At 54.0% G+C, this 17,440-nt stretch overlaps 1 protein-coding gene across 5 annotated transcripts in view; it reads left to right on the forward strand.

Moving 5' to 3' along the window:
• Positions 1 to 994: 994 nt before the first annotated feature.
• MAEA (macrophage erythroblast attacher, E3 ubiquitin ligase) overlaps positions 995 to 17,440 on the forward strand; it is a 36,327-nt gene continuing 19,881 nt past the window's right edge. For 2 of the 5 annotated variants that reach the window (XM_049630143.1, XM_049630145.1), the window contains exon 1: positions 1,001 to 1,124. In XM_049630143.1, the coding sequence (XP_049486100.1) occupies positions 1,056 to 1,124 (69 nt within the window). In that variant the 5' untranslated portion in view covers positions 1,001 to 1,055. Of the gene's footprint in view, positions 1,125 to 3,911; positions 4,068 to 17,440 lie in introns of all 5 variants that reach the window. The other 3 variants (XM_049630144.1, XM_049630147.1, XM_049630148.1) reach the window with 3 other exon arrangements.

Here is a 17,440-nt window from a genome sequence, read left to right on the forward strand (position 1 = left end):
ATTCACAACGGTGGGAAGGCTTGATTAGTATTGAGCTGTCAGCCCCTTCTGATGATCCTGATGAACTCACCCACGCGGATGGCCTCGGGTACAAGGAACTTGGTGGGAGCCTGGACAGGAAGCTGCTTCTCCCCGCGGCTCCCACTCCCACAGTATCCGCCTCCCTTGTGTCAAACCTTACGTGTTTTTTTCAACGCTAAGCTTAAGTTTCAAAAAAATCGTTTCAGGAATAAGTGTGCAACACGAGAAACGGTTTAATTGGGAAGCCTTCTAATTAATGAAAACTAATTTCATTTCTATTTAAAAAGGGGAATGAAAGGACTAGTTATTTTGAAAGGATAGAATGTGGAATGGTTGAAAGGGAACTGGAGTACCTTGCTAGGTGCCAGGGCCGTGTGACATTGGTGAGGACACAAAGGCACACAGGCCCTTGTTCTACTTTGGGAGCTTCTTTCCTGAAAATCAGTTAACAAAAATTTCCTTTCCTTTTCCGATAGGAAACGTCAGGACTCCAGCAGCTGCCACTCTGCGGAAATGCAGCCCAATGGAAAGTAGTCGCCTGACATGCACGGTGGCCTGCAGACCTCTCGGCTACTACCGTAAGGGGTCACGACGGCGAGGGTCACTGTCCCATGCAGAGGGTCACTGTTTCGGGGGCCGCCCCCGCGGGAGCCCAGTCGCGCCCACGGCTGCGCCACTCGACGAGCCTCAGCCTCCCGACCCCAGGGAGCGCCCCGGACCGCCCGCGCCCCGAGGCTGGGACCGGCGGGAGCGTCCCCGGCCGCGAGTTCAAGGAGGAACCCGCCCAGACAGGCTTCCCGCTGATTGGCCGAATGCGAGGAGGGCCAGAGGTGATTGGTCCGGCCGGACGCCTCTCCGCGCGCACGCCGCGGTCGCGCCTTCTTCCGCCGCCACAGTCTGGTGGGCGGACGCGATTGGAGCAGGCGCGTCGGCCCGCCCGGGCGCGCCCCGCCCCCGCCGGAGAGCGCGACGTCACTACCCGGCGTGCCGCGCGCGGCGCTTCCCCCACCCGCTAATGTTTTGGCCGATTCAAGATGGCGGTGCAGGAGTCAGCTGCTCAGCTTTCCATGACCCTGAAGGTGCAGGAGTACCCGACCCTCAAGGTGGGGTCTGCGGGCCGGGGTAGCGGCCGCGCTTGGCCGGGGCCCGCGGGCCGCAGGGGTTCCGAGGAGAAGGAGGTGGGGCAGGGTGGGGGCCGGGGCGCGGCCTGGGGCACCGGGCGGGGTCTGGGGGTCTGCGCGTCCGGGCTTCCGAGGTCTCGGGGTCTGCGGAGCTGGTCTTCCGGGCTCCCCGGGGCCTGGGGGTCTGCAGGGCCGGCCTCCCCGGGGTCTGGGGGTGGTCTGCGGGGCTGGGCTCCCCCGGGTGTGGGGGTCTGCAGGGCCGGCCTCCCCCGGGTCTGGGGACCCGCGAGACCGGCCTCCCGGGCTCCCTAGGGCCGGTGGGGTCTGGGGTCCTGCAGGCCCGGCGGGTGTGGCGTGTGGCCGCCCATGCCCCTGCCCGGCCTTAGAGGACTTCGTGGCAGGGCGTGGAGCGCGTCTGTCTGGCGCCCCGCTTCGCCCTCTGGAGTCCGATTGTGGCCCCTTCATCCTAAAGAAAAAAACAAACAAACAAACAAAAAAAAACACAAAAAAAGCATGAACTGCCCCAGTGACATTTCCGGCGGTAGGCAGGCTGGTGACTTTGAGGGCCGGGGTGGAGGCCGGCGTTTCCAGGGTGTGGGGTCGCGGGCGCAAGAGTGCCCGATGTGGCTCGCGGTGGGTGTCCCGGAAGCTTAACGTCAGAGGGTGTTGGTATGTTGGCTTCCAGTCGCTAATTAGGAGCCTACAGGGAGAGACCTAACGACCTAATGGGAACCCATCTTGTGGGGCGTCACCAAACCTGAAAGACAGCCCTTGCCACTCGGTTGCCGGTTGTGTGACCTTGGGTGGCCACTTAGCCAAGTCGCCTTCCTTGAGCCTGAAGCCCGCGGCTCTCATAGGAGGGGCTGCACTGGCTCCTTACCTAGTTCGCAGAGGAGTTGATGAGAACAAAGCATCAGGAAACAAGTTCCTTAGGAGACGAAGGCCGCGACATTCCCAGGAGAACTGTGGCTAGGCATTTGTGATTCCAAATTCCTTTCCTGAGAGGCCGGGTAGCTTTTTCCTCCTCGTGGCAGAGCCCAGAGCCCAGTGTCCCCATCCACCTCAGTGGTGACAGGTGGCGGCGATGGGTGCGGTGAGCGCTGAGCCCGGGGCGGGGGGGCGGGGGGGGGGGGGGGTGGGGTGGGGACCCGCCGTGCCCGGGGGGGGGGGGGGGGGGGGGGGGGCTGGGTTTGAATACTGCCCCGCCTTGCCCGTCACTTACTGAGAGACCACTCTGAGATCGTTTACTCCTGTCAGAGGCGTGATCGCAGCAGCGTCACCTTGGGTGAATTGAGGGACCCCGCAATGCTTGCAGTGGTGCCGGCACTCTTTGGAAGGTACATGGGATAGCTGTCGCTGTTCGTCGGAGGGTCCTGCACAGTCCTCACCAGAAAGCAGAAGTGAGGCTTTGTTGCTTTTCTTTAACCGGCTGTGGAGCGGTGGTGTTTCTCGGCGCCTTGTCTGACCCAGGAGGACAGGAGAGCGCTGTTGACACGAACCAGCTGCCTGTTCGCCAGGCCCTTTCGAGATTAGGTGCTGGGCGGTGGTATCTCCAACTCCTTGAAGGCCCTGTGGCTCACATCGTGCCACCTGAGTCCCCGACCAGGCATCATTTGGGTTGATGTTTATCTCCCTCCACCAAAAACAAAAAAAAAAGGCTTTATTTGGGGAGCTGTTGATTGCTGGCCTGTTGTCTCACTCAGTCCACCACCAGGCCTGTCGTGGGGCTGACAGAATTGTGGCAGAGTTCGTCATTTGTGGTGCTGGCTGGTGAGTGTGGGCAACATCAGGCAGGAAGGGATTTCCCTTTCGAGTTCTTTCTGTTGTTTCACAGCCGTGAATGTGATTTGATTTCTAGAATTATTAAATAGTCTTTGATTAAAAATAGTCTTGCAGGTATTCATACAGGTAAAGAAATATTGTAGTGTCATTTCGAGTGAGCTCGCCAGATTGAAAAGAGTTTTACTTCTGCTTTAGATGGATTTTTTTTGGGTGCGCTTGCGGGGCTCGGTCAATTAAGCCTCTGAATCTCGAGTTAGGCTCGGGCGTGACCTCATGGTTTGTGAGTTTGAGCCCCCATGGGGCTCTGTGCTGGCAGCGCAGAACCTGCTTGGGATTCCCTCTCTCCCTGTCTCTGCCCCACCCATGTTTTTTCTTTCTCTCAAAATAAATAAACTTAAAAAAAAAGGATTTTTCAAATGTTTTTGAGAGCACGCACACGCACGCAAAAGAGAGCATGTGGGCAGGCGAGAGGGGGAGGGGCAGAGAGAGAGAGAATCCCAAGCAGGATTCTGCGCTGACAACACAGAGTCCCACACCGGGCTCGGTCTCACCAGCCAGGAGATCACGACCTGAGCTGAAATCCAGAGTCGGACACGTAACCGACTGAGCCACCCGGGCACCCAGCTTTAGAAAGCTTTGAAATTTTTTTTTAACGTTTATTTATTATTGAGAAACCGAGAGAGACAGAGCATGAGTGGGGGAGGGACAGAGAGAGGAGGAGACACAGAATCCGAAGCGGGCTCCGGGCTCCAAGCTGCAGCACAGAGCCTAACGCGGGACTCGAACCCACAAACCGCGAGATCGTGACCTGAGCTGAAGTTGGATGCTTAACCGACTGAGCCGCCCAGGCGCCCCTAGAAAGCTTTTAGATGAATTTTTGCGATCAGAGAAGCTATTTCCACCATATGCTCTCACAGATTTAGATCACCTATGACAAATTTTCTGTTGACACGTGTGTCCCTGTTGAGAGTTAACATTTTTTTCTAGAAGTTTTCGGGAGTGATTCCTAGTGCACGATGAGGAAGTTTCACCGGGAAGCTAGGGACCCTTGCCTTAGGAACGCACGCTAATACAGAATTCCACAGAATTGCACAGAACGCTGGAAGGCCTGACACTTCGGAGCTGTGCCGGTCACAGATGCAGGTGCCGCGGGCGGGAGGGACGCCGAATCCGCGCCAGGGCGGGGGGAGTGAGGGCAGAGGGGCTGGTGTTCTGAGAGGCCGGTGCTCGCTTCTCCGGTTCAAGGGTGCGTTGTGCAGCAGGGTGGGGGGAGCAGGGCCGAGCCCCCCCCGTTGCTGTCCCGACGGCCGTTCCTCCTCACACGTGACGGGACAGGGGTCTTCGCGATTCAGAACATTGGCCAGTCGGGCCAGGTTCCTCACAGCCTCGGGGCCGGGAGGGGGCTCCTGGGCCCTGGTGGGCACCGCGCTCATCCGCTGGCGAAGCGGGGCGAGAGTGGCATGGCCGTGAGGCGCTGCTGCCCGCACGTGCCCACCCGGGCACCCGCTCCTTCGGGAGCCCTCCGGTGTGCGGCGGGCGACGTGGCCAGCACAGGCGCGTTCGGGCTGGGCGACGGCGTAGCGGGGGCCCGGCAGCGCCTCTGGCTTCTGCCCACCAGATGCCCGCATGCCCGCAGGATGCCTCCAGGTACTGCCAGACGTCCCCGGGGGGGGGGGGGGGGGGCAGAATCGCCCCGGTGCGAGCCACCGGCCGGGAGTTTGCTCTGCGGAACCTGTTTTTATGTTCTGACCACAGCAGGGAGAGGGGGGTCGGTGGGACACGAGCCCTGTGTCCTGGGCCTGGTGGAGGCTTTTCCTGTCAGCGCCCTGAGCCAGAGGCCCTGCTGTAATTGCATTTTAAAAAGCGTTCTCTCATAAGAGTACCTTATGTTTATTTTCCAAATCATTCTGATCATCCTGTTAATATTTTGGCGCATTCTATTTTTTTTTTCCCCTCAGAGAGCTGAACTACGATAATTTTTTAGAGACCTTTACCACTACCCAAGTTAGGCGGGGTTTTCATCACAGCCCAGGAGAAGGGGTCTAGAATCGGTCCTTGGGAGACCTGGCTCCGGACCCTGATTCCTCATCTGGAGTCTCGCCTGGGACCTCGTCCGGGCCCTCCCAGCCAGGGGGTCCCCCACCTGAGCCGGTTCAGTGCCCCCTCCCAGCTGGCCCCTCTCCCTAACTCGTGACAGGCTGGGGCCTGGGACAGTGCTCCCAGCGGGGTCTGTGGGCCTACCTCCTGGGTCCCGGGTCCTCTATGGCAGTGTTTCAGCGTCCCGGGCTTGTGCCAGCGCGAGGCCCAGAGTTCCAGCTTTCGGTGAACTTTCCCAGACTCAGCTGGGGATTTAGGGACTGCGGGTTCTCAAGTTTGAGGAAGGGTGGTCAGCACGAGCGTTTGATCTTAAGGGACAGATATCCTGATTGTGCTGAGCCCTAGAGAGTGGCAGTCGGCTGGGTCTTTACTTCCTTTCCCTTGAGATCATTTGGTTGACTGAATGAGCCCTTCCCTCCCCCAGAAGGTGGTTGTATTACTTGAATCCGGCCTGGGGCCTGGTTCCCTTCCTCTGGTGGGACCTCCAGAGCCTTCCGGAGTCCCATCTGCTCTTCCCTGCAAGAGCCCCGTGTTGCCTTCGCCTTCCAGCACCCCCCAGAGCTAGAGCGTGGTCGAAATCCTCCCGGCCTTCCGCTCTGGTCTCTGCACCGCTGCTCAGATCCTTGACCACAGACAAGACACTTGGGGGCACAGGTCGATGTGCCCGCTCTGCTCATGATGCTTGGAAGCAGCCTCGTGCTGGGAGAGGAAGGGCTGTGGCAGCTGGAGGCATGGGAAGCCCGGCGCCAGGCAGGCAGCAGCCAGAGGTCCTGGGCGTGAGGTCCGAAGGCGGGGCTTGCTGGTACCGCCCCCCTCTCGGAGCCCCCGCGAGGCACCCCAGGGTAGAGGTGCCAGCTCCTTCGGCCCGCACTCCTTGCTGCTCCCGGAGAACTCTGTCCCCATCCTGGTGCCACCGGGCTTGGCGGGAGGGAGCTGTTAAACAAGTAGGTGCCAGCCTTTCAGATCCCGGAACCGCGCGTGGAGTCAGGCGAGCGTGGGGCCGTGGGGGGGTGCGATGGCCCTCCGGGGGTGGCCAGGGCACGCGCACTTGGGGGAAAAGCTCCGCGGGCTGTGTTGGAGCCTAGGCGGACCCTGGCACCATTGGCATCCAGTCCCACCGGAGCCGTAGGGCCCAGGATGTCCCCAGAGCCTCACGGAGGTTGTGACAGCGGGGCCCCGAGGGCCCAGACCTCCCCACGGACCGCGTGTGCGGCTCAGCAGGAGTGGGGAGCAAGCCGGGAAGACCCCCGAGCACTAGAGGAAGGAGGAGGCCGGCCGGTGTGTGCGGCGCGGCACCCCCCTTGGGGCTTTGGATGAGTGGGGCCGCTTGGTGCTGACCTAATCAGGGCAGGGCACGGTCTCCAGAGGTAGCTGCTGGTTTTCACGGCTGTGCGTTGTTTTAGTCTTTACACTTGGGGGCCACTCTTGAGAGCTTTCTGAGGAAACCGATGTATTCGCTGTTTGGATAACAACTAAGTAATAGTAACTAAGTGTTGTTAAGTAGTTTAATAACTGAAGTGTGGCTGAATGTGGCTAAGGGAGGAACACACCCAGCTGTGCAGATGGCCTCGCTGACTGTCCCCTCCTCGTTGTGCCCCCCGCTTCCCGCACGTTCCTCCCAGCTCCTCCCACACGACGGTTGCCGCCCTCCCCTCGTGGTCCGCTCGCCCTCCTGGCCTGTGACTCCCGCACTCTCGTCTCTTCCCTCCTGCCTCTGTTTCCCCTTTTCGCTGGCTCGCTCCACCAGCGTGCACAGGGCTCTGGTCGCCCCGTGCCCTCCAGCGGCTGCTTCCTCTCTCTGCCCCCTCCTCCCGCATGTCTGTTCGGTCTGAGTCAGAAGTGCCCCTAGGTCACAGTCCCCTCGCCTTCGGTATAAGTGCCAGTCGCCAGGCGGTTGCCTCCTCCTCTCGGCCCCCGGGGCGCCATTCTCTCGCTTCCTCTCACGGTTTGTCTTCTGCAGATGCCTTTGCTCTTCCCTTGGCATCCTCCGGCCCGGGGTGACCGTGGCAGCCGCCAGCCCTGGGGAGGTCTCTGTGCCGCGGCCTGCCACTCCCCCCTGGCCTCCCCTGGACTCCCGCCTGCTGGGTCTCTTCGTACATCTGGGCAAGGCCTGGAGGACACGGCCCGCAAAACCATGCCCTGCCCTGCTCCTTGGCCCCCGGCCGGCCCATCCCATGTGGAGCCTGCGCTCTCCTGCCGCTCGTTCAAGGTCCCTTCAAAACCTGGGGGTGTTCCTGACGCCTGTGTTTCCCACGATCCTTGTGATCCCCTGCTGTTCTGCCCTGGCTGTGGGACCGCGGCCGCCGTGTCGCGGGCAGCACAGAGAGGGAGAAGAGGGGAGAAGGTGCCAGCTCCCTCCATGGGGCCTCCCAGAAGTGCTGTTCAGCATTTGTGCTTAAGCTCGGAGGCCAGGGCTTGGGCTTGGCTGTATCTAGCTTCAAAGGGACCTTAAAAAAAACAGCCTGGCTGTGGGCTTGTTGCCGCCCTGGGCCTGAATGAAATTGGGGTTTGTGGCTCCTGCTGTGATCTGTCCCTTCCTCTGTTTTGCTTTCTTTATGGCTTTAATCACAGCCTGACGGAACTACCTCTGTCTGCTTGCTTTTGTCGGAGGCCCCATTAGAAGCCATGCTGCCCGCCGGCGCTCTGGCCGGGCCTCCCGTGATCCTGATGGTGTCTCCCAGGGAGCACCCACTGATGGCCCCTCCTCCCTGCACAGGGTCCTGTTGGGCCCCCAGGACTGCACCCTGGCCAGGTTCCTCCCCAGCTCACAGCTGCCCCCTCCTCCCGGCTGTGACCATGCGCCGTCTTGGTGATCGTGCACGATCTCGTGCGCTCCGAGGACGCTCCGTGCGTACCAGTCACTGCCAAAAGGTCATCTCCCCCACCCCGGAGCCCAGGGTCCAGGGTCACCTGGATCTCTGTGACGTAGCTCAGCATGAGTAGATCTGAACTTCTTAACTTGTCTGCCTCCTCCCCGTCTTCCCGGTCTCAGGCTAGGGCCGTGACCCCTCTGTCCTCACAGCTTAACATCTGTATGTCGTTCTGTGGCTCCCCAGCGTCTCAGAATCTCCCGCAGCTCACTGCCTTCCTCCTGCCACCGTGGCCGCAGCCCCCATTGTGTCTGTGGGTTGAGGTGGCCTCGTAACCGGTCCCTGCTCTGCCCGAGCCCGGCACAGCTACCACAAGGCCGCCCCAGACAGCACCTTCCCCGTTCTCCGTGGGTCCAGCGTGGGTTTGGGCCCCGACCCCTGCCTCTGCCCCCACCTCCTCTTCCTCACCCTCCTGTGCTCCCCTGGGCATTTGCCACGGTGGCCTCCCTGCTGCTAGAAGATGTGCTGGTGGCTCCTCAGAGCCTCTGTACCCGTTTGCTTTGCCCGGAACCCTCTTCCTCCAGGGGGTCATCTGTCTTACTCCCTCACGGTCTCGGATCTTTGCTTCGGGATCTCCCTCAAGGTGGGATCACCTTATTCCAACTGGGAGCCTCATCATCTCCCTCTCTGTTTTTCTTCTTCGCCATTACTGGCATCTGAGACATTCTGTATTTTGCTTCTGTCTGTTTCTGACCCCTGGGATTGTAAACTTTGTGGAGGGCAGAGAAGAAATAATTCATTTAACAAGTGAACCATTAGGGGCACCTGGGTGGCTCGGTCACTTAAGCATCCAGCTTTGGCTCGGGTCATGGTTTCGTGGTTCATGAGTTTGAGCCCCGTGTCAGGTGGAGCTTGAATCCCTCTTCAGGATTCACTGTCTCTTCCTCTCTCTGCCCCTTGTGGGACGGTCTCTCTCTCCCTCCCTCTCTCTCTCCCTCTGCCTCCCTCTCTCTCTCTCCCTCTGCCTCCCTCCCTCCCTCCCTCTCTCTCTCCTTCCCTGCCTCCCCCACCCTCTCTCTGCCCCCATGGGATGCTCTCTCTCTTTCCCCCTCTCTCTGCCCCTCGCTCACTTGCGCTGTCTCAAAAATAAAAACAAACAGGGGCGTCTGGGCGGCTCAGTCGGTTAAGCATCTGACTTCGGCTCAGGTCATGGTATCACGGCTCGTGGGTTCGAGTCCCACGTTGGGCTCTGTGCTCATAGCTCAGAGCCTGGAGCCTGTTTCGGATGCTGTGTGTGACTGTCTGCTCTTCCCCCACTCGTGCTCCTTGTCAAAAATAAATAAACATTATGAACATTTTTTAAAAAGATAAGTAAGACATTAAAAAAATGTTTCTAAATAAAAACAAACAAAAAAGGAAATGAACTATTGAACATTATTTTGGCATTTCTGTCCAAAGAAGTAAAAACTGAAACACAAGTAAATGTAACTCCAAATGGATGAGACGTGTTTATGTACTCAGAAAACACAAGCAAACTAACTGGAAAATTACTACTCCAGTTAATGAGAATGTTTCACACAGTAACGGGCACACGAAAAATACCCCCAAAGCAGTCACTTTTCTGTGTCAGCAATAACCCGTGAAAGCGCCTCGTGGAGAAGCGCCTCGTGGGGAATGTTGTTCACGATAACAAAACGGCAACAGAGATACAGTCTCACAGTGAGCTTTGCCGGTGATGGACACCGAGGAGACACCACGTGGTTTCTCAGGAAAGGCCTAGAGGACGACCTTGGCACCGGCAGGGAACGTCGTGTCTGTCGGAAGGACGCTGACGGCTGAAGATGCCCCCGATCGCATACTTCTTACTTGTGATCGGAGGCGCCCGTCGGGCCGGGCCTGCCCGACGCCGAGGCACGTGCGGGCCTCGTGCAGAGCTGCTTCCGGGTCCCCGTCGCAGCTAACCAGCCGGGAGGCCCGCGCTGCTGGAGCCACCGACGCGAGCGGATGGCGGGGCCTGCCGGCAGGGGGCGTCGCCTTGGGTGGGCGAGCCCGTCCTGAGGGCCGCGGGCGCTCGACCACGTGGAGCGCGGCCCCGGTGCTCCCACCGCGGTGGTGCTGCTGGGCTGCGCCCTGCGCGTCGGCTGACTCGTCTGACTCGATCTGGAGCTCGCGCCGCTTTCCTCGTACCTCCCTTTCTAAAACGGGCCGGCGCGGGAAGAGATCTCTGCGAGTGCCCAGCGGGCGGCAGGTGAGACGGTCGCGCACCCGGAGAAGAGGTCATGGGGGCGCTGGCTGTGCTCTTCCCCCTTCCCCGCGATGGCCCCCGGAAGCTGACGGCAAACGTCTGTTTTCAAGAAACCCACCGGAAACCGGACGAGCCTCCCCCGGGGTGTGTGCTGCGCTCGGGAGGTCAGCCCAGGGAAGCAGGGAGCTGCTGTGATTGGGGAGACGTCTCATGCCACACGCAGGAACGTGAGACAGAGATCTCTGGGACGTAGAGAGATGTCTCCCGCCATCCAGGGCTCAGTCGAACACTTTAGAAGGTGTCACTAGCTTTGGAATAAATACGCCGAGACCCCTCGTGAGGTTTCTTCATTGTGAAAGATAAGTCCTGTGCCGTTGGGGAAATACTTCCTTCCTGTGCTGGTAAAAATGGCTGCAGACGTTATGATGACAAACTAAAGTGCGTTTCTTTGTCAGCAAATACTGTCAGCAATCCCAGAGCAAACACTGGAGAAGGTTTGAACAAACACACACTCAGGCAGATGACATGGTGTAGGAGGATCGCTATAGAGCTGGAGGGAAGTACAGATGTTTTCTACAAAACTTAACTTACGGTGTTTGCCAGATTCTGTTTCAATCATGAAAACAGGAAGGATACTTTTTATGAGTCACTGAAGGGGAAAAATGTACTGGAGGAAGTATAATTTAACATCAGCTAACTAAACAGAAATCCTGTGATCTTAGAAGTTGTCATGCAACATGTTAGCAAGGAAAGACTGAGTACATTTGATTAATACAAATTTAAATCCTGGGGATACCCAGATAAAAATAGAACCAGAATTTAAAAGCAAATAACAATTTTATTTGGGTGCCGGGTGGCTCGGTTGGTTGAGCATCCGACTTCGGCTCAGGTCTTGACCTCGCGGTTCGTGGGTTTGAGCCCTGCATTGGGGTCTGTGCTGACAGCTCAGAGCCCGGAGCCTGCTTCCGATTCTGTGTCTCCCTCTCCGCCCCTCCGCCCCCCTCAAAAAATGAATAAACACTAAATAAAAAAGCTTAAAAAAATAAAAGCAAATAACAATTTTTAAAAAATTTACCAAATATGAACCATAAAGAACTGATTCACATTGATGAGAAAGATCCAAAACCTCTTTTTCTTGTTGAATGTTGGGTAAGGAGCACAAAGGGAAAATGGATCGGGTTGAACCATGTAAAATTGCTATTTTGTAGGTTAAAAAACGATGGCTGAACAGGCTATGACCTGAAAAGAGGTTAAAAAAAAAACAAAAAACTTACCATAAAGAAAAAAGCCCAGGATCATATGGCTTCACTAGTGAATTCTAGTAAATGTTTAAAAAAGAATTAACACTGATCCTTAAACTCTTTCTAAAAAAATAAAAACGAACCTTTCCCAACTCATTCTGTGAGGTCAGTATTACCCTGATAGCAAAATCAGACATAGATATCCAAGAAAACTATAAACCAGTATTTCTTATGAATGAATATAGGTGTTAAAATCCACAACCACATGCTAGCAAACTATATTTGACAACATACAAAAAGGTTTATGTACCATGACTAAATGGGATTTACCCCAGGAACGCAAGGTTGGTTCAACATGCAAAAATCAACGTAACATACCACGTTAACAGATAAAGGGCACAAGCCATGTGATCATCTCCATAGACACAGGGGAAAAAGCACATGACAGAATCCAACACTTTTTCATGATAAAAACCCTCCATTTATAGGAAAAGGAGAGAACTTCCTCAACTTAATGAAGAGCATCTATGCAAAAACCACAGCTAATGTCATGCTTAGTGGTAAAAGACTGAAAACTTTCCCCCTAAGACAGAGGTAAGGATGTCCATTCTGGCCACTTCCCATTCAAATTTGTCCTGGAGGTTGTAAGCAGGGCAGTTGGGCAAGAAAAAGAAATAACAGGCACTCACATTGGAAAGGAAGAAACAAAACTTTATTTGCAGATGAAATGATCTCGTATATGAAAAGTCATGAGGAATACACATACATACCCACACAACTCATTAGAACTGATAAACTAGAGCTAGAGCCGGGTTGCAGGACACAAGATAAGTATACAAAGACAAGTTATACTTCTACACCCTGGAAACGAGCAATCAAAAAGCGATGGAAAAAATTTTTATAAGAGCATGAAAGACAATAAAGTACTTAGGAATAAGACTTCACCGTTAAGACAGCAGTAGATTCATCTACAGATTCGACCCAATCCGTATCAAATATCAAAATACTAGCTGGCTCTTTTGCAGAAATTGAGAAGCCAATCCAAAAATTCATATGGAAATGCAAGGAATCCAGAATAGCCAGGACAGTTAATTATCTGAGTCCAGTCAAGCTGCTATAACAAGAGATCATAGACTGGAGTGGCTTAAACAACAGACATTTATTTCTTACGGTTCTGGAGGCTGGGAGGTCTCAGATCAAGGTGCCAGTACATTCACGTTCCCGGTGACCCTCTTTGGTTTGCAGATGGTTGTCTTGTCACTGTGTGCTCACATGAGAGGAGATGCATGCTGGTCTTTTCCTTTCATGAGGACATCGATCCCATTATAGAGGCCTCACACTTGTGACCTCGTCTAAAGCTAATTATGTCTAAAGGCCCCAACGCCAAATACCATCACATTGGGGATTAGGGCTTCAGCATAGGAATTGGGTGGAGACCCAAACATTCAGCCAATAATGATCTTGAAAAAGAACAAAGCTGTAGGACTCACATTTCCTGGTTTTGAAACTTAGTACAAATTACACTTTTGAAAAAAAAATTTTTTTTATGTTTATTTCTGAGAGAGAGGGAGCAAGTGTGAGTGGGGGAGGGACAGAGAGAGCGGGAGACACAGGATCCAAAGCAGGCTGCAGGCTCTAAGCTGAACTCACAAACCATGAGACCGTGACCTGAGCTGAAGTTGGACGCTTGACTGACTGAACCACCCAGGTGCCCCCAAATTACACTTCTTGCTTATTGGCTAAATGGCTAAAAATAGATTAGTGGGCTACAACTGAAAGTCCAGACATAAGTCCATACGTAATTCTCAATAAGGGTGCCAAGAGGGTTCCATAGGGAAGGGAGAGGGTTTTCAACAAATGGTTCTAAGACAACTGGAGATCCACTTGCAAAAGAATGAAGTTGAATTCTTCCTTCACACCATATGCAAGCACTAACTCCAAATGGATCAGAAAGCTAAATGTAAGAGTAAGAACATCTAAAGCACAAGAAACCAAAACAGAATTCTTGGTTGTTGAAGGTTGGACTTCAAAAGTGAAAAGCTTGGGGCGTCTGGGTGACTCAGTCGGTTTAGAATCCAACTTCAGCTCAGGTCATAATCTCACAGTCCAGAAGTTTGAGCCCCATGTTGGGCTCTGTGCTGACAGCTCAGAGCCTGGAGCCTGCTTCCGATTCTGTGTCTCCCTCTATCTCTGCCCCTGCCCTACTTGTGCTCTATCTGTCTCTCTCTCTTTCTCTCAAAAATAAACATTAAAAAGATGTTTTTAAGTGAAAAGCTTGTGCCTCCAAGGACAGAATGGTGAGAAATGTTTTCATATCACATCTGATAAGAATCTAGTAGTATCCAGAATCTACAAAGAACTCTTATAGTTCAATAACATAAAGACAACCCAGGTTTAAAATGAACAAATGATTTGAATAGACTTCTCCAGAGAAGATATACAAATGGCTAATAAGTATGTGAGAAAATGCTCTATATTATTAGTCATTAATGAAATGCAAATTGAAAACCACAGTGAGATGCCACTTTATGTACACTGAAACGACTGTAATTGGCAAGATGGACGGTACCAAGTGTTGGATGATGATGTGAACGAACCGGAACTCTTCACGGACTTCTGGGGAGCATAAAAGACACTTTGGAAAGCAATCTGGCAGTTCTTTAAAAAGTTAAACATAGAGGGGCGCCTGGGTGGCTCAGTCGGTTAAGCGGCCGACTTCGGCTCAGGTCATGATCTCGCGGTCCGTGAGTTCGAGCCCCGCGTCGGGTTCTGTGCTGACAGCTCGGAGCCTGGAGCCTGTTTCAGATTCTGTGTCTCCCTCTCTCTGACCCTCCCCCATTCATGCTCTGTCTCTCTCTGTCTCAAAAATAAATAAACGTTAAAAAAAAAATTAAAAAAAAAAAAGTTAAACATAGAGTTACCAGCAATTCCACTTCTAGATATTGCCCCCGAAGAAATGAAGAGATGTCCACACAAAAACCTGTATGGGAATCTTTGTAGCCATATTATCCATAATAGCCAAAATGTGGAAGCCATCGAGATGTCCATCAACTTATGAGTGTGTAAATAAATGGTGAATTCGTGTGGTGGAATACTATTCAGCCATAAAAAGGATTGAAGTACTTACATCATGGTGTGGAGCCTTGGGAACTTGCTAAATAAAGGAAAAAAAGCCAGGGGTGCCTGGGTGGCACAGTCGGTTAAGCGTCCGACTTCAGCTCAGGTCATAATCTCACGGTCCGTGAGTTCGAGCCCCGTGTCGGGCTCTGCTGACAGCTCAGAGCCTGGAGTCTGCATCGGATTCTGTGTCTCTCCCTCTCTCTGCCCCTACCCTGCTCATGCTCTGTCTCTCTGTCTCAAAAATAAATAAAAACATTAAAAAAAAGAAAAAGCCAGACAAAAGGCCGTAGAATGTATGATTCCATTTATGTGACGTATCTAGGGCGGGCAGATCCGTGTAGGTAGGAAGCTGGCTACTGGTGCTTGGTCGCCTCGCTAAGGGGAGGACTTCAGTAGGTAAGGGATTTCTCTCTGGCTTGAGATGTTCTGGAAGTGTTTGTGGTGATAGTTGTACAACCTTGAGATAACATTAAAAGCTAAGTTGTACACTGTCAGAGGGTGAGTTTTATGATATCTGAGTTGTATTTCAACTAAGAATTGGGAAGTTAATGGCAGCCTGTCAGCATTTTGTACAGCCCATCTCAACAGACGATCAGGGAGCCCTCCTGCACGGCACCACCAGGCTCGGGCTGGTGCCGGTGGCCCGTGGGTCCACATACGTGTGCTGGTCGGCCTTTCGGATGGACCCACAGAATTAGAACGGCCGGGTCAAAGGTTCGGCACGGTTTGGGTGGCGACTGTCAAGTCCCCCCCGCCGTCCATCTGCACTCCCCGCCAGCCGCGAATGGGGTCCGAGTTTCCCCAGACCTCACCCCGGGTTTTCCGTGGCGGCACAATCCAGCGCAGCCGCCCTGAGCCCCGTGTGGCAGTGAGTGCTTGCAGGGCTGCTGGTCCAAATACGTGCTCTAAGTGTGAAATAGAACGTACACTCACTCGTAAAGATTTAGCACAAAGAAAAAAAGTAATGCAAAATGTCTGTAAATATCTGGGGGGTGTTGGATTAAATAAGATCCACTAAAAATCCGTTTCATCCCGCTCTTTTCAGCAGGTGACTGGGTGGGCTCTGTCTAGCAGTCTGGGTGAACTACTAGAAAACTTAAAATTGCACGCATGTGCGACTCAGAGTTGCATTGGGCGGCCCCGCTCTGTGGCTTTCTCCTTTCCATTTGTCTTTTGTCTGTCTACTTACTCTGTTTCTGAGAGGTGTTTTAAAAAGAAAAAAGCCTTGCTCCGGTGTTTCTTCCCACGGCCATCCAATTCACAGTGATTACTAATACTGTGGGCGTATCCTCACCCCTTACTCTGTTTTCTGTCTCCTGTGCTTTTGTGTGTCTTCTGTTTCCTTTTTGTAAATTGATAAGGTTTTCTTTGTTCCATTTAATTTCCTCTTGTGGTTTGGCAGGCTCACAACCACACCCCAGTCGTGACAGATCAAAAAAAGTCTCCAGACACTGTTGCCGAGTAGGGGGGGGAGGGGGTAGTCGACCTGGTGGAGAAGCCCCCCTCCCACTGGTCCCGGTGTTAGAACATCACCTTCTGGGTCTCGCTTGTCCCTCACCTGTGTCGGAGCTTCAGCGTGCTGCACCCCACATCAGCGGGCACCAGGTTACCACCATCCCCGTGGGTGGGCGTTCAAGTTGGTTCCGGTCTCGGGCTTAAGAATAAAACTATGAGCATTTGTGCACAACTGTCTTTGTGAATACCGTGTGTTCATTTCTCTTGGGATTGCAGTTGCTGAGTGACACGCGTGTGTTTAGTCGTACTAAACAGCCAGACTGTCTTCCCAGGTGCCAGCGATGGCATCCAGGTGTCCTCGGCCTGGCCAGCAGGTGGTGTGAAGTCTTAGGGCTCTCCAGAGAGACAGAGCCAGTAAGGGAGGGAGAAACGGACAGGGGAGGTGAAGAGAGATTGAGACCGACCGGAAGGAATTGGCTCGTGGGATTACGGAGGCTGAGGTCTGCAGTGCGCAAGCTGGAGCCCCTGGAGAGCCGATGGAGCGGCCGGGGTCAAAAAGTCGAAAGCGCCTGGGGGCCCGGAAGAGCTGACGTCCTAGCTCTGCCGTTGAGCGGGGAGAGTCCCTCCTCCCAGCCTCTTGCTCCCTCCAGGTCTGGGTGGATTGGAGGAGGCCCACCCCGCTGGGGAGTCTGCCTGCTCTACTCAGCCCATCACCCAAATGCCGATGTCCATTCGTACCGAGAGCCGTGTCTCCCCCAGTGTCTGCGCACCTCGTAGCCCAGTCAGGTTGGCAACACATAAAATTAACCCTCCCAGGGGCGCCTGGGTGACTCAGTCAGTTGTGCATCCGGTTGAGTGTCTGGTTCTTGACTTCAGCTCACATCATGATCTCACGGTTGTGAGTTCAAGCCCCGCGTGGAGCTCTGCCCTGGTGGCACAGAGCCTGCTTGGGGTTCACTCTCTCTGCTCCTCCCCTGCATGTGTGCGCGCGCGCTCTCTCTCTTTCTCTCTCTCTCTCTCTCTGTCTCAAAATAAATATTTTTAAAAATGGGATTGTCTTGGTCTTGAGTCGTAAGAGTTCTAAATATGTTCTAGGTACAGGTCCTTTGTCAGATTTCCATATGGTAAATGTTCTCTCCTAGTCTTGCCATAGTTGTCTTTATTCTTAAATTGTCTTTCAAAGAGCAGAATTTTGTTCTGATAAGGTGTAATTGATCAATTTTTCTTTCATTCTATATCCGTTTAGGAAACTTTGCTTGTCTTAGGGTTATGAAGATTTTCTTCTATGTGCCCATCTAGAAGTTCTGTAGTTGTAGCTTTTCTTTCGGTCCCTGAGTCCATGATCTTCTAAGGGGGGGTTTATGGACCACCTGAGGTATAGACTGAAGCCCTCCCCCTCCCATGTCACTGTCTAGATGGTCCTCTCCGCCCTGGATTGCTTGTCTCCTTGGACAGAACACGATGAGGGTCCATTTCGGGGTTCTCCACACTCCGCCGGTCCCTGTGTTGCTGCACGAAGGCCACACTGTCTTGATCGCTATAGCTTCA

Source organism: Panthera uncia, chromosome B1 (assembly GCF_023721935.1).
Source record: "Panthera uncia isolate 11264 chromosome B1, Puncia_PCG_1.0, whole genome shotgun sequence".
Lineage (NCBI taxonomy): Eukaryota > Metazoa > Chordata > Mammalia > Carnivora > Felidae > Panthera > Panthera uncia.